Source organism: Dysidea avara, chromosome 12 (assembly GCF_963678975.1).
Source record: "Dysidea avara chromosome 12, odDysAvar1.4, whole genome shotgun sequence".
In the NCBI taxonomy this organism is placed as follows: Eukaryota; Metazoa; Porifera; class Demospongiae; order Dictyoceratida; family Dysideidae; genus Dysidea; species Dysidea avara.
Genome location: NC_089283.1, coordinates 6,631,247 through 6,655,155, shown reverse-complemented (window position 1 = coordinate 6,655,155; position 23,909 = coordinate 6,631,247). Strand labels below are relative to the sequence as shown.

At 38.0% G+C, this 23,909-nt stretch overlaps 1 protein-coding gene across 3 annotated transcripts; it reads left to right on the top strand.

Moving 5' to 3' along the window:
- Window positions 1-1,968: 1,968 nt before the first annotated feature.
- On the top strand, window positions 1,969-18,805 carry LOC136240745 (protein mono-ADP-ribosyltransferase PARP14-like). Of its 3 annotated transcripts, XM_066031783.1 has the most exons (7): window positions 1,969-2,803; window positions 11,661-11,764; window positions 11,814-12,023; window positions 12,463-13,966; window positions 16,586-16,966; window positions 17,056-17,359; window positions 18,737-18,805. In XM_066031783.1, the coding sequence occupies exons 1-6, from the start codon at window positions 1,975-1,977 to the stop codon at window positions 17,337-17,339; spliced, it is 3,312 nt and encodes a 1,103-aa protein (XP_065887855.1). In that variant the 5' UTR covers window positions 1,969-1,974; the 3' UTR covers window positions 17,340-17,359; window positions 18,737-18,805. The 3 variants fall into 3 exon arrangements, with proteins under 3 accessions (XP_065887855.1, XP_065887856.1, XP_065887854.1); XM_066031784.1 differs by lacking the exon at window positions 18,737-18,805 and having other exon boundaries at window positions 11,733-11,764; window positions 17,056-17,468; XM_066031782.1 differs by lacking the exon at window positions 18,737-18,805 and having other exon boundaries at window positions 17,056-17,468.
- The last annotated feature ends 5,104 nt before the right edge of the window (window positions 18,806-23,909 follow it).

The following is a 23,909-nucleotide window of genomic DNA, read 5'->3' as shown; positions in this document are numbered from 1 at the left end:
TTAGAGTATCTCGATCGTGATTGATAAGTTTCTGGAAGTTCACATGACGACTACTGCACAATACAGCTTTGAATTGAGGGTGCTCAGCATCCCCCAGTAAAATAGTTGGGGTTGCTCCAGCCCCCCCTCTTCCGCCGTCTATGATTACAAGTGAAGCCTGGTGCCACTCCAAGAAAATTTCTTGTTTCCCATTTCCTGCCCGCATGCAGATTCTCTTCCTGCATGGTCATTCATTATTGCTGTCAACTGAACATTTTATTCATTATTTATCCTGTGATTAGATAGCAGTAATCAGTATAGCATTCAGAAAGCAGGGCTGTACACAGGAATTTTGAAAAAGGGTTTCCACTAGTCTCGCGTGGCCAGACCGCTATTTCTCCGTCGCGGCGCTTATCGATTAGAGATTATAAGCGCCTACTCCGAAATAGGGTCTGGTCCAGAATCAATACGTAAACTCGTTTTCACACCCCAAGCAAGAGCTCGGGGTGTTTAATCAACATTCGTCATAAAACGTATACTTCCTTTTAATTTTCAAGCCACGTACGCACTGGAAATGCCATAAACGATAGCCGGTAGAGCCGATGAGAAACACTGAGGCTGGTTTTCTAAGGCTAAAAAGAACACGGGTTGATTTCTTGCTCAGTTCGCAGGAATCGATCCGTGACCTTTTTAACCGTAGAATACCAGCCTCAGTGTCTCTCATCAACTCTACCGGCTATCGTTCTTGGCATTTCCAGTGCGTACGTGGCTTGAAATTTAAAAGGAACTATACATTTTATGACGAAAGTTGATTAAACACCCCGAGCTCTTGCTTGGGGTGTGAAAACGAGTTTACGTATTGATTCTGGACCAGACCCTATTTCGGAGTAGGCGCTTATAATCTCTAATCGATAAGCGCCGTGACGGAGAAATAGCGGTCTGGCCACGCGAGACTAGGTTTCCACTACAGCTAAACGACTGTTATATTAGAGTAGTATAATTATATTGATTGACTGCTTTATTAGAGTATCTTGACCTCTTCACCAAAATCATAAACTACAAGTGTTGCTATCATGTGAGAAACTATTATGTAACTAAGATAAAAGTTTACAATGTTCCATTATAGACTTCATATTCTGGAAAACTGAAGTTCCCTGGAAAGCCAGTTTATATTAGCTAGCTTTTCACTGTTCAGATTCTTAGCTATTTCTACTGTATTCTTACCTGTAAGTTAGTTATGAATTTCGAAAATTAGTGGAAATATCTAATGGATAATGAACCGCCCAACCGCATGTATTTTTGAGGTCAATGAAATGGGAAACAAGGAAAATTTTCTTGGAGTGGTCTAATGTAGTTTTTGGATTATGTACTTGCACAGGATGCCGGTATTCCATCAGTGTAATTTTTACATAATATTGTTAGTCTATTTCATTGTACAACCTTCTGCTTTTTATACTGTAAAGTCTAATAAATAAATTACAAATAACCACTGAAACGTTTCCTCGCGTTTCATAGCCAGCTAGCTGACTATACGAAAATTCTAGTTTCCAGCATACATATATTGTCTTGTACCAGGGACGGTGGAGCAGGCCAAAGAGTGAGGGGGCCAGGCCAGCTGTGAGTTGAAGACCAAAAACAAAAAAAAGGCCACAGCCTACTTAATCTCCTTATTTATAACTACACCTACACATACGTAGCTAAGTAGCTTGCTACACTGCTTCTCTGAATACTGTGACTTCTCTATTAGAGTATCTCGATCTTTTCTTGCAAACAGTGTCCCATAAAAGTGGGGGGCCATGGCCCCCATTCCTCCCCCGCCTATGTATTGTACCATACCTGCTGCTTAGAGCTCAATATCTCCTCGATCGATTTAAATAATTTCTCCTCTCTGATTTCTCCTGTACATTTAATAGCACCCCAAAGAACACGGCCATCTTTTCTTGTAACGTCATTGTGGGCGATCACCTGATCCAACGTGACTAAGTTCAAAATGCCATGGAAGCTCGCATGGAAGTGTTTTCTTCTGATAGTTTTCCTGACGATGTAAACGTTACCTGTGGTTCACTGACAGCTAAACTACTTGTGAAAGATTTGTACGATGGAAGAAGCCGTTGCATACTACATGGAGAAGCTGTGGTAACTCCATGTGATTTTGAAAGGAGAGCTGGCATAAAGTCAAGGAATTGGAAAAAGACGATGCGTTTTAATGGGAAACCACTGATACATTTCTTGGAGTATTACACAAATTCTCGTGGGAAAAAGTGCGTCAGGTTCGTCAATAGAGAAAGCAAGCGGAGAGATGAGCCACTCAGTTTGACTTTGTCTAAAGCCAAAATGCCCTCAGGAACTGTACCATCAGATGCAGTCAATCTTTCAACTATTGCTGACTTGCTCCCGGTATCATTGCGTCTGCAGCATATGTCACCTGTCACAGCATCAGTGGCAGTAATGACAGCAAGTCTTGCGGTAACCACAACAAGTCTTATAATGGTATCTACTTCAGCCAGCCAGTCACCATTAAGTGATCTTTTATTGTCAAGTCCATCACTGACAGCTATGTCACCATCAGTCACTTCATCAGCATTCACTGTGGCTTGGGCGCCAATCTTTTCAAGGTGCTCATCTGTTTGGTCTAATACAGTCCCAGCTATCACATCAACTGTAATGACAGCTAGTCAGTCATTATCATGTGCTTCATCAGTATCTGTTAGCTCATCAACAGCTGAGTCGTCAGGGTCATGTATTAACTTACCTATGTCCACTTCCTGTAAGTCTTCAGCCTCTGAGGGAGTAAAAGATACTGGCCAGCTAGTAAAGTCTTTTGGTGAGTCTTATGTAGTCATACGTTTTCTTACTTGTACTGTTTACTTGTTATCCATGGTCTTCATGCCTAGGTGAAAAAGTTGTGAAATCAGCAAGATATAGCTGCTAATATTGCAGCCGTTCTTAGACACCATTTCTTTTAATTTCACAGCTTTTTCACCCAGGCTTTTAAAGCCTTTTGTACAGCTTGGCTGTTTTTATGTGGATTTCACTTATTTTAGTAATTGATAAGGCAACCTATGGCTGACTTTGGAGTTGATTTTTGCACGTATTTCTACAAACACAATGTGACTATTGAGATAGAAGTTATAATTGCATTTTTTGACTTATTGTAGAACCTAAATGTGGCCAAGAAAGCCAGCGTGCCACACCATGAGTATATTAACAGAAAGAAAATAGCATTTCAGGTGTGCATTGCTCCATGGAACCTTCTCAAGAGCATACAAATTTTGCATTATAGCAAGGCAGGTAGGGTAAGCCACACAGCAAATTTAATGAAATTTGCACTAGCCATTTGTGAGATAGCTATGGGCCATTCAAAGTTTCAATTCAATTTTTTTTCTTAAGCAGTAGGGGGGAAGGGGAGGCTTTACTTTATTTCACACACTTTGCAAAAATTGTTATAAATGCAAACAAGAGTTAATGAACTTGTAACTTGATTGCACTGATCTTTGGCAGAAATGAAGAGCATATAAAGGTACATAAATTCAAGTACCAAGTTTGCTGTGATCTGAGAATATGAATATCCAAAGAGTTATGAGTGTTTAATCATGTAAAAAAGGTCAAGTTTCTGTCACACTACAGGGTAAACCTGACAGTGTGATGGCTTCCCTACATTTGTAAACAGGAATCGTCTATATTTCCTTGGTGTCTGGAATGATTACAGAGGCGCTTCTCCTACTGTTCTTTGTTTGTAATGCTGTGAAATTGGCTGAAAGTGAAGCATACTGGCCACTTATTTTCAAGTCAGTAATAGATAGTTGGAGCACACGTTCAGCCAAAAACATTACCTATGGCACTATCCTTTATTTTGATGCGGTATGTGTGGGTTCAGTGGTCATAACATTGTTACAAAACAGTAAGCAAACAATTAAAAGGGAAGTTTGATTAAGAATCATTGAAAAAGTAGGGAAACATGAGAGGTTGTCTACACCTGCAAATATACTGGTAGACATTTAATTCCTAATTCAATATAGGGTATAGACTGAATCAGGGACTAAATGTTCACTAGTATATCTGCAGGTATAGACAATCTCCCATACTTCCCTATTTTCTTTCTATAATCAAAAAACAAACTTAATTGTTTTTTCTTATATACTATTAACCATATTTAAACTAAAATGGAAATAATGTCTTTAGTCTTTGTTATTGTCGTTAGCCTTGTCTTTGTCATTAACTATTGGTGTAACGGGCAAGCTAGGAAACCTGGTGTTATCATGACATCACTATACTTGCTAGAAAAACACTGTTATTTTTTTGTCATGAAAATATCTTGTATATTGTCTCAAACGTAACGCGAACTCTGGTTCAACAATCTTATTTCACTAAATTACACACCCGGTTTTGTTACATTAATTGGAACACATAAACCAGTTAAACTTGTTTACAACAAAACTCTAATTAGTTCCCATCATCTATTACATAATCCTTTTTTTTTTTTCGCAGTCTGCAACACTACCCCAAACAAACATACTTTCTTCTGGGTTAAGCCATTCTTTAATCTTCTTTCTGGCAGCAACTGTTGCCTTTCTCATCGGACGTGTACTGGATACTAAAGGTATCAAATCATCCACATCATGTGTAGTGCTTCCTTCAGCCTCTTCATTGCCATCATTAGGTACATTATCAACTTCTTCCTTATTCTCCTCAGTACTCTCTGTGCTTTGAGCCGTGGACTGATTTCCTTTGCCAACATCATCAATTCCCTCATTTGGACACTCAATGGGATATAACAAACTCAGTGGTTGGTGAAGATAACTATGTGGTGACGCAAACACTTTAGCTGATCTGATCCTTTGATCTCTCCCCACAAAAAGGTCTACTATTTTACCCACCTTCCATCGGCTACAAGGCAAATTGTCCTTTATCAACTCCACTTCTCTAACTCAGGGACTTATGTTTATTTGGTGACTTGGTTTTTGAACTCTTTCTCTTAAACTCACATGTAGTCATAGACTCCAAAACTGATTTAAATGCTTCTGGCCTCGCTTCCAAGTTTCCAATAACTACTGTGCAGCAGTCAGCTTTTCTGTTTCATAATTTGGATCAAACTCTGAATCTCCAACCATATTCGGAATAATATTCTAGGAATGTAGCGATAGGAAATGTGATGGAGTAATGAAAGTGCTAGAGTTTATGTCATCATTGACATAGACTAAAGGACGTGTGTTCACCACCGCTTTGACTTGCACTACAACAGTTGCCAATTGTTTCTCTGTCAGACAATGATTCCCCAGAGTCTTTCTGAGGGCTCTCTTCATTATTCCCACCAGCTTTTCATAAAACCCCCCATCCATGGGGCTAACTCAATGATAAACTTTCATTGGATCTCCTGTTTGACTGAGAAATCACTAACATCTATACTCATCAACACTGCACTCCAAGCCTTGCTAAGCATTGATTTAGCTACCTTAAACTGTTTGGCATTGTCAGATATAATGTGACGTGGTACTTCTGTTTGTGCCATAAATGTATGTAAACACAAGATGAATTCTTCTGTTGTCATGTCGTCGACAAGTTCGAGATGAATTGCTTCGACAGCGAGGCAAGTCAATAAACATACCCATACTTTCTTCGAAAGAACTTCTTTGTCTTGTTCTGATGTCTGTGTAAATTGTTTTATGTAGAGTGGTCCAAAGTAATCAACGCCTGTGAATTCAAATGGAGCTAACCTCGCAACACGTTCTCGTTGTAGAGGTGGCATTTCAGGCATGGCAAAGGGCCTCCTTCTGTCCTTTTACAAATCAAACAACTATTCAGTATCTGTTTTGTTAGGGCATGCCCTTGGGGAATCCAGTGCTCGTGTCGTGTTTGTGCTAATGTTTGTGAAACTCCTGAGTATAGGACTCTCTTATGGTAGTATTCAACTACCAACTTGGTGAAGTACTTTTTCTTTGATAAGATCTTAGGACTCTTTGCTCCCTATGTCAGTTCAGTATTTGTCTTCTGTAACACCTAATTATTCCATTCTTATCCAGTTGGAGGTTCTGTTGAATCTGCAAATTATTCCTTTCATGCAGTGTTTAACAGTTTCAGAGTAATGTTTTCATTGGATGTGGAGTTCCCATAGCAATTTCGCTTTCTGTATCTCATTAGTGCTGAGAGGTCCAGTTTATGAAATCCTTCTTTTTCAGTTTGTTAATAAATTGTAACATCCAAACTGTAACCCTTAGTAGTTTGTAAAGGATGAATACCTTCTTTCGTCAATATCTGAGAGGTCAGGTCTCTTTTTTGGCTCCTCTGAAGGATCCTCCGCAGACACAAGTTTAGCTTCATACAGGACCTTATTGCATTTAACCTCACTTTCTGATTCCCTATTGGAGCTTTCATTAACGATCACCTCCAATTGCTTAATGTTTCCCATCAACAAAGTGGTCCTTTCCACTATATAGAAGACAGTTCTTCTGGAGACTTTCCTCTGGTGGCCATGTCAGCTGGATTATCCTCCGACGAAACATGAGAAAATGTTACTGCTTCTAAAGTTCTGATTTCTTTAACTCTGTTAGCAACAAATGCTGATAACGGTTTAGATATCTCTAACCAATACAACACACACACCAAGTCAGTAAACAGGTGACATGGTACTTCTCGATGAAGTTCCTTCCGCACAAACTTCAAGGCTCTCACACCAATAAGTACTCCTAAGAGCTTTAATCAAGGAATAGTCATTCCTTGTGGTGCCAAAAGTGTCTTAGAGAAAACTAAATCTGTTTTGCAGGTATCACCAATCGACTGGTGTAAGTAGATGGTGGTGTCATATGCCATCCCCGAAGCATCACAAAAACACACTAGGTGGTATTTAATCAAATCAGGTTCCTTACAAATGTAGATGTATCTTGGTAAATGTTATGATGAAATGGCTCCTAGTTACTTACTGATGACCTCCCATTCTTCCATACATTCATCATTCACTTTCTCATCCCAATTACACTTATTAACCCACAGCTTCTTCATAAGCAGTTAAGCTTTTAAAACAATAGGTGTGAAATAACCGAGAGGATCAAAAATAGAAGATATGCATTGTAAACTCTCTTGATTGACAGACTTGACACAAACTTGGCTTCAGTATTCGAACTCACAAGGACTGAAAGTGTATCATCAAGCAGATTCCAATTGACAGTACTTCCTGATTTGGTATAGTTACCCGGTCTGACTGTGGGACAAATTCAATGAATTCCTTTGAGTTGGATGCCCACTCTCGCAAGTTCATTGAGGCAGATTCAAACAGACCTTTAGCCTTAGTATATAGTAATTTGCCCTTATCAACTGTGTCAACTCTGGTGATCAAATTATCTACGTAGATTTCTCTGTGTAAGTCCTTAGTGATTGGATTATTGCTATTCTGTAAGTGGTAGGGATCGTTGCTCCCAATAAAAAGGGACTCAATATAACTCTGAAAGGTACTCAACAGAATCTGTATACCTGCAAGTTTTTATCCAAAAACTGGTGTTGGTTGGATCCTTAAGCCCAATGAATCGGGTGACATCTTGATCACAAACCTGAAGTCCTACATTCAAAAAGGCCTTCTCTATATCTGCTATTATGCCAATAGGAAACATTCTAAATCTAAGCAATAAGCCATTCAAGTTTGGGAGCATCACAGGGCCTCTGTAAAGGCAACCATTCAAACTTTGCTCACCCTTTCTGGTCTTAGTCGAGGCATCGTATACTATGCGCATTTTGATGGTATTCTTAGATGGAGTTATTACCGCATGGTGTGGTATGTAGTGTTTAATTGGGCCTTCTTCTGAGTTGCTTGTTACTTTCTCAATTACTACTTTGCTAAGCTTCTCTTGTATGATTTTGTCATACTGTTCAAGAAGTTCTGGAGATCTTGACAATTTCTGTGACATTGATCTCAGGCGGCCCAATGCCAACTGTGATAGTTCTGGGGTAATTCTGGTGACCTCTCTTTCCATGGCCACGTAACTAAGTATCGACCATCCACAAACACAACAGTTTTGTTGAAGTGAGATATCGCTTGATCATCATCTGATCTAGTAGGCAACTCCTTTATTCCCAAAGACTGTAAATCCCAAAATTCTTCTAAGTTGGGTTGTATGAATAATGGAGTGTCAATACTGGTGAGCACGTGGGTAGTTGATTTGACACCTTTGGGCGGTATTCCATGGCACTAACCATCAGAGCAGGTTGTCTTAAAGTATCATTCTCTGTATGATAATATCCAGCCTAATCTTGACTGGAATAAACACAAGCCTGGCCTTAAGTCAATCTTCTCTAGGAAGGAGCAAGTCTAAATAATAATCATTGCTAATGAGTATCTCTACAGGATAGCACTCTGACTCAGTTGGAAGCACATCAGCTAGTTTGCTCTCCAACCCCTCTGACTTAATGAAGGTGACATCATCTTGGTCTAATGGTGTTCCAGCTGTCCTCTCCATTATGTTAGGGACTACACTGACATCCAAGGTCATCTGTTTGCCATCCTTTAGAAAGAGTTGCAATTCACTAAGTCTATATTGGAGATAATTAGGTCTCTCAGTTCCAAAGGTCTCTCAGTGCCAAATGTTACCACAACAAGTTTTTTGGGTGCTCTCAAGTGTAGGTTCAAGTTCCTGGCTAGGGTTTCCATGACCTGGCTCCCTGAGTCTAACATTATACGGACAGATGCCAAAGGACTACTCAATGAGTTTGTCACCACAGATGTAGCTGTCTGCATTTGAACTTGACCTGAACTCAACATCATCTTTTCAACTTCAACTACGTTACTGATATCCTGAGGTTCTGTGTATTCTGGGGGGCTTTGTTTGAATTCTGGTCAGGACTAGGAAATAATTTAAGACAAAGGCTTCGATGGTGACCTGATGTGCCACAATGAGCACACAGTCGATCTCTCTGACAGTCTTTCAACAGGTGCCCCTTCTTTAGACATTTATAACAAGAACCTCTCAAATTTTCTTTTCTGGCCTGTAATGTTGCAAACCTACTACAATCGTCAGACCAGTGTGGCTGACCACAATACACACAGTTTGTTAGGAATGGCTGACGTCGTTTGGTTACTTGATTTCTACTACTTCCTGCCAGGAGACCACCGACAGTTGATTTTGGGTAAGAGTGTCTACCTCCTTCTGGTTGGAAATGCTTACTATTGTTTAGTACAGTCAGAGTATGAGTTCCTGTATGATTATATACAATAAGTAAACAACTTAGTGTACTCCCTAGGGATGTCACAATAGCAATTTTAAGTTGCACAGCCCAGTGTATATGATTATTAAATATGGTATAAATAAGTATGGATATAAATAAGTGGGATCGGTAAGAAATCGTACACAATATTAAATCACAGTAAAACGATAAAAAGTGTTCTATCCCAAGATACCATAATGGAAATGCACAGTAGGAATAATACACTTCTTACCAAAGTTTTGTGTACTTGTAAAGAAAGGTGAGGCTGTTTTTAGGGTAATATTGTTGAGCAAGAAAGCCCAAACTTCCATGATCGCTAATATACAGTACTACCATACTGTATGATGATATGCATTCATTTACCACACTATTATAATAATTACACTTAAATATGTAGCCATTTCAGCAAAAAAAAACCTCCCTAGTTTGTGCTTCTTCTGATTTTTTTTATCTTCTCAGAACTTACTCTAGTGTCCAACTAATAAATGACCAAACCTATTGTGTTGAGTACTTATGGAATTAGACAGTCATTTGTAATGCTGTGATGTGTTTCCCTAATAGTTGTCATAGCTTGGGCACTGTTCATTCTTCATCATCACCCTTTAACATGTATTGCTAGTATAAAATCTTCTGTAGTAGCTTTTCTGAGATTAAGGCTCTATGATTGACATTCTCCCCAATTGCCTCAAGGATACACAAATGACGTTCAATAGCATTGTAACACTGTCTCAGGCTTGCTGTCTGGTTGGTAGCCATGGGGAGGTGAGATAATGGGCATCTACAATCAGTTGAGGGTTCTGACCTTAACTGACCACGCATGCATACGTTTACTGCATTCATACACAAATACACAAAAAATGGAATTTTAAACTAGAGTAGGAACCATAGCACATTGATAAAAGTACTGAAACAAGCTGGAGTAGTGATAAACAAATGCACCTGACATGGATGCCATTTGGGCTATGGAAACAAAACAAAGATTTTCGAGCAGACAAATAAGATGGTTGATTTGAGTCTTGCTTCTCTGAGTAATAGCTTAATTTAAAACTTGCATATTTTTTTCTTTGTAGCTTGCATAATTTTACAACTTTTTAAAATTTTATTTTTTTGAAATGCATGCTTGTGCAAACTAGGCAGAGTTTTGCTGAAATGGTTACTGTGTCAGTCATTGTGTTATCATACAATACAATAGTACTGTATAATAGGGGTTGGTAAGAAATCATATGGTTTTGTGGATTTTTGCACCTTAAAAAACGGCCTTGCAATACGTTTTACATGAAAAACCACCTGGAGTACATTAGTACTGTTATAATGATACTGTACCTTGGGTAAACGAAGTGAAAAGTCGAATGTTTCAATGTACAGTGGGTTTTAAAAATTTCAAAATTCACCTGCCAGCCTGCCTGCTGTAAGACCCGGTAGTGCTAGGTGTACAGCTCCAGAAATTTCAGACAGTCAAGGTAATGATGGCAGATTCACAAATCTGTTGTTCTGATTACGTTCTGTCCACTGCACCATGCTGTTTGCTTTCATCATTCATCCGCTTCTTCGTTCTTCTCCAAAGATAATTAATAGTTGTGGCGCTTAATAGTTGAGGCGCATGCCACAACCCAAACACGTGATTTTAACGAAGTGTGCATAATGCTCGGTGCGCAAGATGAGGGTGAACAGGTGTAGTACCCAAGGAGTTGTCTCTAGCATTTGTTAATGCTGGGTAGTCGTTTTATATAGTCTTAGTTACCAGTTTAGCTTTTTGTGAGGTAGCTAGCTAATAATGTCTTTGAGGGGCGGATCCATTTTGGGATCCAGACTTTCTAAAAGCGAGAGTTCCACTCTTATAATGGTGAACTCTCCAACAATGTTTTACTGTAAAATCATCCACATTTAGGCCATTAGAAATGCAGCTGAAGTCTTAAACAGTTGCTGTAATAGCTTTAAAAGACAAGACGGTAATTACTTTTAGAGGCGCCTATTGCGTACGAAAGTAAAAAAAGCTGCTTCAAGTGATATTTATACTATATGGAAAACAAATAGAGTATGATATAGCTAGCTAGCTAGACAAAAAAAGTAAACAAACTAGCTATTTAAAAAATTAAAAATTTCAAAAGGAAGTATGGGTTGATATACACGATACAAAAAGTAAGGAAACAAGCTCAAAATGTTACTGCTGAAATGAGAAATAATCCAGCAGTAAAAAGTAAGGAAACAAGATCAGACGACTACTTGCTAAGATGAGACACTTTAATCCCTACTTTTGGCTAATTTGATGGTTTCATTTCAAGATGCTAGCCAAAGTAAGAATTAAAGTATGTTTCATTTTAGCAAGTAGTCGTCTAATCTTGTTTCCTTACTTTTTACTGCCGGATCATTTCTCATTTCAGCTGTAACATTTTGAGCTTGTTTCCTTACTTTTTGTATCGTGTATATCAACTGCTACTTCCTTTTGAATTTTTGAATTTTTTAAATAGCTATATATATACCATTAATTACAGACTCTCAAGCAAAGGGAAGTTTTAGTGTCACATCATCAAATGACAAGCTCACTTCAAGTACTATTTCCATAGAATTTCATAAAGGAGAGTTGCTGAATCAGGAGGTTAGCAGTGTTTATTAGTTGATGACTTAGTGCACTGTGGGGATCATAGGTTGATGTTTATGTCAGCATTGCTTGTGATAGCCTTGATTTAAGATATGGAGCAAAGACACCATTGCTACTCAAGGCCTATTATGGTTATGTTAAAAAGTGTGGAAAGATTCCTGTTGGCAAGATCGCTGTGATTGAGTCTGGTTTTCTTACTAGCAAGTGGATATTTTATGCAGTTGGATTAAAATATGACAGAAAAAGTTCTAAACAGGTAAGTAACTTATAGTACGTATGTATGTACATACTGGACTGAGCCCTGAGAAAACCAAAAACGAAATTTTATTGCATTATATGAAAAAAACAAAATTTTAGCCAACCATGTGATTAGTGGTATCAGTAAAGGTGTCAAGAGCAGACACAGCGGGTTGGCTACATGAGAAGGGTTAGGCAACAGACTGTACACCTTTATATATAGCTTCCACATATGGCAAACTTTTAAATTCATCATAAATGTTATGTCAGCAATCTGAACAAAAACATTTGAAATATTTTAGTGGGTCAGACAGTGGCAAATTTCAAGAAATTAGTTATTAAATGCTTTTGAGGGCTCAGCCCAGTGTGTACATACGTACTTACATGTAATTTTTTAATGGTGAACCTCATATTCATGTGTACTCTTTTAAACTCAGTGAAATTCCTACACATTTTAGGTCATGCAGAAGATTCTGTTGAAATGCTTGAAGACATGTGATAGACTAAAGGCCTGCTCTATTGCTTTTCCTGCTCTTTGCACTGGTGGTCTTAACTTTCCACATGATATTGCTGCAGATATTGCTGTAAACACACTTGAATCATATTTAGAATTTAACTGTACCACCACCAACATTAAAACAGTAAAATTGATGGTTTATATGGAGGATACTTACAGGCTGTATGCAAAATTTCACAAATTATTGTCAAGAATATCTGATGATACTACAGAAACACAGCCTGCCAACATTTCTAAAGGAACATTATTTGCTAAACCACTTCAACGAGTCCCAGCACCACTTAAGTCTTCTCACAGTACTGCAACTCATATTGTAGTCAAGTCTTTCATGGTTGGATATTTGAAGGCTGAAACAACGGAAGGAGATTTCATTGAAGATGACAGTGATGTCATGGTAAACTCAAAGGTGAAGAATGGACAGTCTGGAGTAGCAAGTGCTACGTTGCACAAATGTGGTCCTGAAGTGCAGAACATTTATGATGATTTTGTTTCACAAAGATGTGAAGAAAGAGTTTGTGTTAAATATTCCACTGGTGGTGTGAGGTGTAAACATGTCATTCATACTATTGTTCCTAAAAGTCAGAAATGGCTACTTGGTAAAATGATTGCCACATGTTTAACATATGCTGAAAAACTTCAGTGTAGTTCAGTTTCATTTCCAGTTATTGATACGGGTAATGTAGATCATGATTTAGATTATGTCACTTACAGTATACGCAGTTCTATCTTTTTATTTGACCTGGCCCAACCATTACATGTTGAGAGCATTAGCAATGTTTGTTTGGAGAAGACAGTATGTCAGTTGTTCAAAGATAAATTTCTTGAACAAGTAAGTGAAACTGGTAGTGGTGTTCAAGGAGTGACCAGTGGTGGACACGATGTGCTACTAGCTCCAACCTTGCCTCTTTCCATGCAGATCTCTACAGCAGATGAGATGAAGGTGGAAAAGACTACAGATCAATTAAAACACAGTTCCGATGAACAGTATACAGTATACAAATTGTTTGATCAATTTGTTCCCAAACTATCTTGTAAGGATATAGATGCAATAACAAGAATGTCTAAACATAGGCATGTAGAGATTAGCATTGAAACTAGTAATAATCTCAGTTATATTCAGTTAAGAGGAGTTCGTGATGATGTAGCCAATTTGAAGTTTGAAATTCTGCAGGTCCTAAGTCATGCTCACTCAGTGGAATCGAAAAAGTATATAGCAAAATTGTTTTATGACAAGGTCAAATGGCAGTGGTTAGATAGTGACAACAAGTATAAGGATTATGAAGTACTAACCAACTACCATATTGAACAGGCTTATTGCTACAATAGAGATATGATTTTCATACACAAAGAGGTTGGGGAGTTTAATTTTAACAAGATGGAGATGTTGAGGTACCAATCGGCATACAAAATAAAAAGGATTAATGTTCAAGATCTTATAAAATATGGTACGTATTATGTTGCTTACTAATTAGCACTCTGGCTACACACTGAGATCTTGCTATTTAAATTTACATTTTTAGAGAGTGATATTGCAACTTTTCAAGGTTGACATAGAAATTCTAATAAAACAATCATGTATTTCTAACAAAAGTAAGGAAAAGTAGTAATTTTACAAACTGGCAGGAATGTAAAGTACTAAATAAGACTACTATCACTTAAAGCGATAATTTAATTCCTACTTTAGCTCATATGGCTAATTGGTAATAAAGCAGCATGGCTAAAGTAGGTGTACTTCAGGTGTCTGTAGCCCGTCCCCCTTGTTTAGGTACTTTTGTTGTAACGCTTCCTACTATATAGTTCCTAATTTTTCCTTACACTTGCTTGTTACCTTTCTTTGTATCATTAGTAAATCTTCTATAACACCACATCAAAGAAAATAATGGCATCAGACATGTACTGTAAGACTATGATAGTACGACTAAACAGAAGACGTTTTTCTAATAATCAATGTGGTCATTTTCTACCCATTACAGAGCCCTATTTACAGAGAATGGTATTAGTGATGCTAGTCTAGAACCAGCCTGCTTTCTTTGCCTTGAAGAAGAAGCATGGTGCAAACTTATGAATTAATTCTATTTGCATGTAAAGCCAAAATGTGCTACTGTGAGCCTTATGCTTAGGCTTGCACCAATAATGTTGACATAATTTCGAGCATTATAATAGGCTAGCAAAAGCATCCAGCATTATGCCAGAACGACTTTCAAGATTTTTATTAATTAATTAAATGTGCACTGCATGTACCAAAATGTGAACACACTGCACCTTAAAATCAAGAAAATTTGCAATGTTGTTTTTATTTTTTTGGCTGATTATTCACACTTCACGGAAATAAGATTGTACTCTAATAGAGCAGTTACTTACTCGAATACAACAGTCAGGAAGGGCTGATATACTCTAATCAAACAGCCAACTCTAGTGGGATTTTTATAGCATAATATTGAGCATAATAGGCTGGGAGTTTTGAGCACTGCTCAAAAGCATAAAAGGCTATTTTCAAATCATAACTGGCTCAAGCCTACTTGTGCTGGAGGACACCATGATGCATGCATTCTGCTTACTACGGTATGCCAAAAGGCACCAATCAGGTGGAAGCAGCGTCAAGCAGTGAAAAATCAAGCCAGTGGCGTTAACTGCTACTGAGTTACATTTGTGAAGGCAGTTAGTCAGTCAAAAGAAATTCCACTAAATTAAATTTTGTTGCAACTTGTTGGAAACACACTGAAATAGACACTTTTGCATGTGCTTAATTATACCTAACCAATACTATCTAAGTGCTGTGAGGGTATTGTGAGGCTGGTCTCTGGTCAATATTTTTTGGAAGGTATGCCATCCCTATTATACACAGCACTACCATATCATTACAACCATTCAAACTGGGTTATATGATTTGTGACAGTGACAGTGCTTAGCCTTTAATAGAACAGTCATGTATGTTAACATATAAGCAATATATACCCCAATGGTATGGTAACAGCAAGTGATGATTGAGATAGACAAAGTGAAATTATAATCTGTGATGTGAAATGGTGACCATGCGCTACTTTACTTTGTGTTTGGCCTCTAGCCTTGTGACTATGGTTGGGCAGGCAGGCAGGCAGGTAGGCAGACCAAAGTTTTGACAACTTTTTGGCTTTTAGAGACAGCATTTGGGCTAGTTGGAAAAGGCAGATATGGGCGGACACAGATGCGGACACACACTTTTACATCCATACAACAGTTAATCTTCATACCTAATGTTATTCTGCAGTTTTTGATAGCTTGGGCGCGCGTTCAGACGAAAACATTAATCCAGGTGCCATCCTTTCCTTTGATGTGGTATGCGTGGGTTCACCAGTCATAATAATGTTCCAAAAAAAGTAAGCAAACAAGTTTAAGGAAAAATTAGAAATTTTAAGTTCGATTAGGGATCATAGAAAAGAAAAGTAGGGAAACAAGGGAGGTCACCTACACCTGCAGATATACTAGTGAGCATTTAATCCCTAATTCAGTCATGGTCTACTTGTCCATATTATAAGCGCATGTGAGAGGATTGGCTAGCACGCTACAAGAATTATAGATGATGTACTGTTGTACAAATGCTCTAGAAATCTAATGCAGTTATGCAATTGTAGAGATCCACCCTAGTTCACTGTCGTAAGCCAGATCCAGGAGCTTTCAGCTTTTGGTATAAGGTGCTGACGCTTATACCTACTAAGGTCCTGGCTTGCGAGGTTAAGTTGGGGCATGCCAGCAGAATCTCTGTGAGTGTGCATTAGATTTCTATAGCATGTGCACACAACAGTATATGGTATATAGCATTCTGTGGCGTGTTAGCCTATCCCTGCACATGCACTTAGAAATAGATAAGTGCTATTCGAAGTCAATCTCTGTGCTGGAAGCAAAGACTACTGTATAGAACAACTTTAGTGTGAAAAATAACTGTTGTATAAATGTAAAAGTGTGTTTTGTAAATGTCCATATCCGTGTCCGACCATATCCACCTTTTCCAACTACCCCAGCATTTGGGTGCACATTTGGGGAGGGAACCTATCAGTACTGTTTGATATTGATACATTTTGATATAGGTGAGTGCCCAGCACACTGGACAAAAATGGCTGCAGAAGTCAGATGTTGTAAGGTTGCATTAAAAGTAACAGATGAAGAGTATTTGAATGTGAAGGCTAAATTTGAATCTTCCATGTGTTCACTGCATTCATCTTCACCAAATAAAGTGCATCCATCTACACTGTACAGTGGGTCTACCAAGAGCTATAATCTAATTGTTAAAATTGAACGTATTGAAAATAATTCACTGTATACTCAGTATATGGCAAAGAAAAGAACAATGGATCAACTAAATTCTCCTGGAATTGAAAATGAAATGGAATTATTTCATGGTTGTCCAAGAGATGTCACGGACAAAATTAGTCATCAAGGATTTAACAGAAGTTTTGCTGGAAAAAATGGTAAATTGTAGTATGCACCAAATCATGCAGCCTCCTTATATGACCCCCCCCCCCCCCCCCCCCCCCTATATTACATGCTCTTTATGTAGGCACAAAGTATGGAAGAGGAGTTTACTTTGCTTGGGATGCTAGTTATTCAGCATATGATGTTTTCTCTGCCAAAGATGTAAATGGTTACAAGTACATGTTTTTAGCGAAAGTGCTAACAGGAGACTTCACAGTTGGAGATCCCAGTTATATCCAGCCACCCCCAAAGAATCCTAATGGTTTAGATTTGTTTGACTCTGTTGTGGATAACATCACCAGACCATTGATATTTGTGATATTTGGAGATTCTCAGGCTTATCCAGAATACCTCATTACTTTTACTTAAATGCTATACTACACATACAGGTATATGTAGTGTAATCATTTCACATTTCAGGAGTGTATATAGATGTGTTTTGTAGTGATCATTACAATGCTAATTATTGTACTCGCACTGGTTCCAACAATACTTGACTTATCATCAACTTTATATCATATAATTCACAAGGTAGCTACAAAGGTAAAGTGTTCCGTTCTATAACTAATTAAAATTTTTCATCGACAAAAATTTCAGTTGTCTACCTCATCATGCTATACTACTATATGGTAGTTCCCAGGTAGTAGTGTAGGTGTACATTTGTGACTGAATTTTGGAAATGGTCGTGCCTGAGACAATTAGAACTTGCATAATGCTGTTGATAGCACAAAACACTTTTCAAATATTTCTAACTGTGATTGATGGTATCTATGGTTTATTGTACTCTTAAATAGGTAGGAATTTACCTTATAATTCTGTGTTTCAGAACCTTAATATATAATGTACTGAATGCAGGCCAGGTGAGGTAGTTGCTTCACCAAATATTGGTGACTGAAGTCACTGAACTGAGAGCTACATTGGACCTTTTTAGATGCATTGAAAGGTTGCGTTAAATGTTATTTGGTCCAATTAAATTTGTAGGTGTCCATCCAGGAGCAGCTCTAGGGGGTTAGCTACTGAGGTGTTCAGAAACTGGTCAAGCAAGATCGATATACTCTAATAGAGCAGTCACCCTAATACAACAGTCAAGCAAATTTTTAATATAATAGTTTTGATAAATTAATTAAATTGCTCTCACAATCAATCTCAGATTTCCCAGGGGAGACCCCCTGGATTAATATGTCACCAGTGCTTACATATATTTTTTTTTCCTTTCTTTGGCCACTTTCTGTTACACCTTATTGTTAGCTAGGTCAAGCACTGTTCTTAGGTTTCCAGTTCCAGTTTGCTAGGTTAGGTAATCCAAAGGCTGTTGCACATGTTGCTGTCTGACCATCAGTGCTTTTCACTGTAAAGCTTTAACAACAATAACATTATATCTAATCAAAAACAGCCAAACTGTAAAAAAGGGTGCGGCATCCAAAAAGCCAGGGTGAAAAAAGATGTGAAATCAAAGGCGAGGCCAAGAAATGGCTGTGATGGTAGGTTAATGATAAGAATTTTAGTAATGACAATTCAGGTGAATTTGGTGCCGAATCCTAGAGGAGGAAACACAAATTCACCCGAATAGTTGTTATTAAATTTTTTGCCATTAACCTGCCATTTCTTGGCCACCCCCTTGGATTTCACATCTTTTTTCACCCTGGAGGCCAAATCCTTTTTTACAGCTTGATTAGATATCACTTCTGTTTGTAATTTCATACCTAAAGTCAGCCTATGGCCAGCTTTAGGTGTTTCTTTTTAACTTGTCTTTTTCTTTACCACAGATCTAGAGAGAAGATTATGATGAAGAAGATTTTAATGATTTGTTTACCTACATGACTGTACATTTAGGCAATAATTTACAATTGTGGTGATTGATCATAAAAATAAGTCACACAGGTTAACAGGGGTGGATCTAGGATTTCTAAAAGTGTGGGCTAACTCAAGGTACTAATCTATAGGGTGAAGGTGCTAATTTCTTGGGTGGAGGTGTGTGAAGCACACCTTGGAACTAGATGGGTCTGGGGCATGCCCCCCAGGAAAATTTTTGAAAAATAGATGCTAAAATGCTGCAATTCGGAGACATTTTCACATAAATGCATATTTCTGCCTGTAGGTATTTTATATACTGCCTTTAGTTTAAAGTCATGGATTTTTTCTCCTTTCTCGAACTTTTCAAACACACCTTAAGTAGTTAAAGTCTAAGTAGCTAAAGTCTTTGAGCAGGCTGTAGGACCAGGTGTCCTACAGACCTTCAGCACTTGTGCTGTAAAGCATTAATAAATAAATAAAGGTATGGCTCTCTGCAGCATTTGTTAATGGGTAGGTTCAGACAACCAAGCACATGATGCACCCTTTCACAATTGCACAACAATAGATGCATTTTAGAATAATAATGTTGAAAATGGAAAATTTTGAAATTTGAATGATATGATATTGAATCTGAGAGCATTTTCAATGGAAATTGTGTAAGTATAATAACTACACAAGTAGATGAATCAAGCCTTTTAAACAGACCAATGCACTTCATTGTATGTATAGGTGCAGACAGGTATAGATAAATTCCATAGCAGAACCAACTGTTATGTATCTGCTGAATGTTCTATTAGAGTAGTTAAGTGACTGCTCTATTAGAGTATCTCGATCTTGTACACCTCTGATGCTGATCCGGGTCCTTGTTGCATGACCTTTAGCATAAATACAATGATAATATTTTGGAAAGATGTTTATAAGGTGGGTTTATGATTATGAGTATTTGTATTATTAGTGATCAATGATTATGCTAAGACAAAATTTCATTATAATTCTCAGCATATTGATCAAGTAATTATAAAGTCTAAAAGTGAAGGGGGGTCTCAGCCCCCAAAGCTCCCTGGCTCTCCCCCCTCCCCTGGATCTGCCCCTGGTTAAACTGTTTGTAGCTGAATACTCTACAGAGAAATGTGTATGTAGTCCTACAGGGGCCTAGTATAGTCATAAACCCCATTTCCGTGACCACAATCTGGCTAAGATGTTTTGATGGTGGAATTGAGTTCCAGGGACCTTTTCTAAAAAATTAGCTTCCAGGTCCCTTCCAAAAATGTTAGCAATTTTTGTCAGAGGACAGAATTTAAAAAAATGGCTGCAACACAGCAAGTCATTTCTTGCGAACTACCCTATCTCATAAATTAAAGCAATTAATACCCTAAACCTGTATAATATTGTTTCCTATGGTCTAAGGAATTTGATTATATGGCTAGTGTGTACATAGCAGTAACCACAAGAATTTTGTGTAGCAATTAATGGCAATAACCAGGCCTTCAATTTGGTGCAAGCATTTCTAGTATCAGGATAGAGTGTTCTGATGTTTCTTACAGTACAACACTAGTGATCAGTGATTATTGTATTAGTGCACATTAAGGCTGGTTTTCTGGTATATACCTATACAAATGCGCATGTGCATATGCACACATGGCCTATAATCTGTCTGGCAGAAAAGTTGTAATACTACCTCGCAACGTATCTCGGCTTTTTTTCCCCCTTAGCTAGGCTACATAGATATCATTTTAAAAATCACTTTAGTATGTGTTGGTAATACTGGTGATCACTTTAGTATATTGGTAAACTAGCATTGGTACCTGCCCTATGTGCAGGACCATCTCCACATTAAACATTTTAATGCCATGAAGAGGGACTAAGCATTAAACACCAGCACTGCTAATGTAGCTATGTAGGGTACATGGTGATGTCACATTTTTTAAAGAGCATGAGGTTTTCTTATGTCATTAATGATGCAAAACACTAAAGTTTATTGTTTGTGGTTTTGACAGGAATGTAGTTTAATTATTCAGTGCATCTTCCCTACCAGTGACTTCAACGTGCTGTATAGAACAAACGAAACCTTTGCTACTTTACATGAGAACTAATGCAACAATAATTAATATATTGGGAACCAAGCATAAATATTAGTGTCCTATATTTGCTGTGTAGCATGTATGTCGATAGTGCTTTAAAGTACATGATCCTTATGCAGTACATAATAATTTATAGTGAAGCATGCATGCAAGGCTAGCTAATTAGTTAAACTGCATGTGAGCTAAGGCAATTGTATACAGTATACCCTACATTACATACAGGTTGTGTACACACGGTACAGTTTCAGTTTCTACATTTTGATGTTTACCTTACCGACTGTCACAAAGAGAAATGAACTTGAGCATAATTTAAAGTCAACACAATTTGCAGTTATAGTTACTGCATGGCAAGCAAAAGTTCAGAACTTGTCCTATGCACTTTCAGTTCTGATGTTGCAGTGACACATATACCTCTTGCCATACAAAAACCCAGTTTTGAAACACCTGCAGTGTAATTGACCAATAAGGTAATGTATGAATCTTTAGAGTGAAAGCATGTAAGCAGGATAGTGAAACAGTTGTGCCAGGTCAGATGCAGTTCCTTGGTGTAAACTATGGATCTGCATGGTTCCAGTATTATCATTTTTCAGATGCACAGTAGTATTTGTTCAATCATGCAAGCTACCTATTACTACAGCAGTATTGAGGTAAGTCTGAACAAACAGTTTTTCATGTCAGTGCACACCTATGTGCTTAAAACAAAGATGTAGATATTCTGGATGCTGGTGAAAGAAGCTTTTACCTACTCTAATACAACACACTGGACCAACACACAGATGGACAAATATGTTGACAATTTGTCTGCCCTGTCCCAAAAGTGCTATAAGAGTCCCTATTATGTGAGGTAATTCAGTGCCAGTGCTGAAAAACTGAGCATAAGAGTTTGTAGATGAAGACTTGCATGGAACAGATAGAGCAAAAAGGTGCATCAAAAAGGTCCCAAAAGTGAAAAAAAAAGTTATGACCTAGGCGGGGATTGAACCCTGGCATGTTATAATAACTTGGGGTTAAGGGAGGTGCACAAATCGCCACAGTTGTTTATCAGTGGTTTTGACAGGAATGTAGCTCAACTTTTCAGTGATCCTTCCCTACACCAGTGCCTTCATCGCCCTATAAAGAGCGAACAAAAGCACGTATTGATTTGCTACAACAACACTCGAGTTGCCAGATGATGGGCGTTTAATTTCGCTAAAGTCCCGCCTCGATACGTGCTTTGCATGCCAAGATATGATGAGCTAAAAGTTGAAAAGGTGTTCACAAAAAGGTACTGAGTAGAAAGAAAAAAATCTGTTAACACGTGGATTTGAACCCACGACCTCTTACACGCTAGTCAGGCGTTCTACCACTTGAACAGTATGTGCTGTGGTTTTCAAAGGAATGTTGCTCAAGTTTTCTCTACACCTTGGCCTTCTACTCGCTGTAGAGACCGAACGGAAGCACGCGTGAACTCGTGATAACAATCTTAGAGTAGGCGGATGATGAGCGCTTCATTATCAGCACAGACTATGTCGATTCGCGCCAAGTCTGGTGAGTAAGCAGCGTGACCGTCAGACAGACAGACAGACAGACAGCTTTTCAGCTTTATATAGATGTACTTTAGTATGTTATTATGTTTAGTATGTGTGGTGGTTTCATGCTAGCTTGAATGTGGAGCAAGGAAAGGACAAGGCCTGTTTTCAAATGTCTTATAATCAACCACCAACAAATCAGTTGTAAACGACATAATGAATAAATCATAACAGTTAAGCACATGTTTGGTGGGAGATCATCCTGTGTATGTCTTTGTCACTCTACTCAAGGCTGAGAATCCAGTAAAGTACCATAACGTTGAGCCCTTTCTTGATCGATTCCATGCATAGTGTTCAATTATGAGTGTTATTTACAAATATTAGAATGGTAGTGCACACACTTATATAGCGTGCCATAGAACTTGTTCGATTATGGGTTTAAGTTTCCATTATTGCCAATTATTTATATCAAGATTAGGCACCGGCCTATTACGCCCGAAATTTTACCTATTATGCTTTTGAGCATTGCTCAAAAATTAAGCCTATTATGCTCAAAATTATGCTTTCAAAATTAAGATTATGTTCTAGAAGTGACTGTTTTATTAGAGTATATCAGCCTTTCCTGACTGCTCTATTAGAGTAAGTGACTGCTCTATTAGAGTATCTCGATCTTATTTCTGCAAAGTGTGAATAACCAACAAAGAAACGGTTTAATAAGTTATATTACGTGTTTTTGATTATAAAATGCACTAATAATACTATTGGCAGTGAATATTTGCTTTCTTTCGGGCGCGCGTATTGTGCATTTAATTAATTTTTCAAACATCATCCCTATTATATATGCTGGCATTATGCTTGATGCTTTTGGTCTCCTATTATGCTTTAAATTATGCCGGCATAATCGGCCGGTACCTAATCAAGATGCTTTTAGTTATATCTGATTTCACAGGTTATTATACCCAAACCCTAACTAACCCTATTAGTGACCTAGCTTCCAGCGAATGTCCTAATTCTACTAGTGAATTTCCAAATTCTAGCTACTAGTGAATGTCCTAATTCTACTAGCGAATGTTCTAATTATACTACTGAATGTCCTAATTCTACTATCGAAGTTTCCTAAACCAACTAGCACACCACTACGGTAGATTCCTAACTCATTTATATAAACTAAATCCAAAACTGGAAATCGATATATACCCACATTTAAATCTACCATGCCAATGGCGGATCCAGGATGGGGCATTTGGGGCAAATGCCCCCCCCCCCCTTCAAGAAATTGCATACAAGATCGAGATACTCTAATAGAGCAGTCAATTACTCTAATAAAGCAGTCACAATGTTCATGAGGCAGTGTAGCTTACCAATGAAGCTATAAATGTGACCAGATTTTACAGAACCGATCCAAATCGCACATCAGGCAAAATCAAACTAACACCACCAGTGGATAGCTACACTATCGTACTACAAGTTTTGACCCTCAGCACTACTCAAACTACACGAGGCTGGTTTTTACACACGTATTTTCTGGGTGGTGTGGAGTGCTCAAATGGCGGTTT

What these genes read in the sequence shown, in the direction of transcription:
- LOC136240745 (XM_066031783.1), top strand. Translation starts at nt 1,975, where the DNA reads ATGGAAGCTCGCATGGAAGTGTTTTCTTCTGATAGTTTTCCTGACGAT. An exon ending in TCAAGATCTTATAAAATATG is followed by an intron (nt 13,967 to 16,585) that starts GTACGTATTATG and finishes ATTTTGATATAG; the next exon opens with GTGAGTGCCCAGCACACTGG. An exon ending in AAGTTTTGCTGGAAAAAATG is followed by an intron (nt 16,967 to 17,055) that starts GTAAATTGTAGT and finishes CTCTTTATGTAG; the next exon opens with GCACAAAGTATGGAAGAGGA.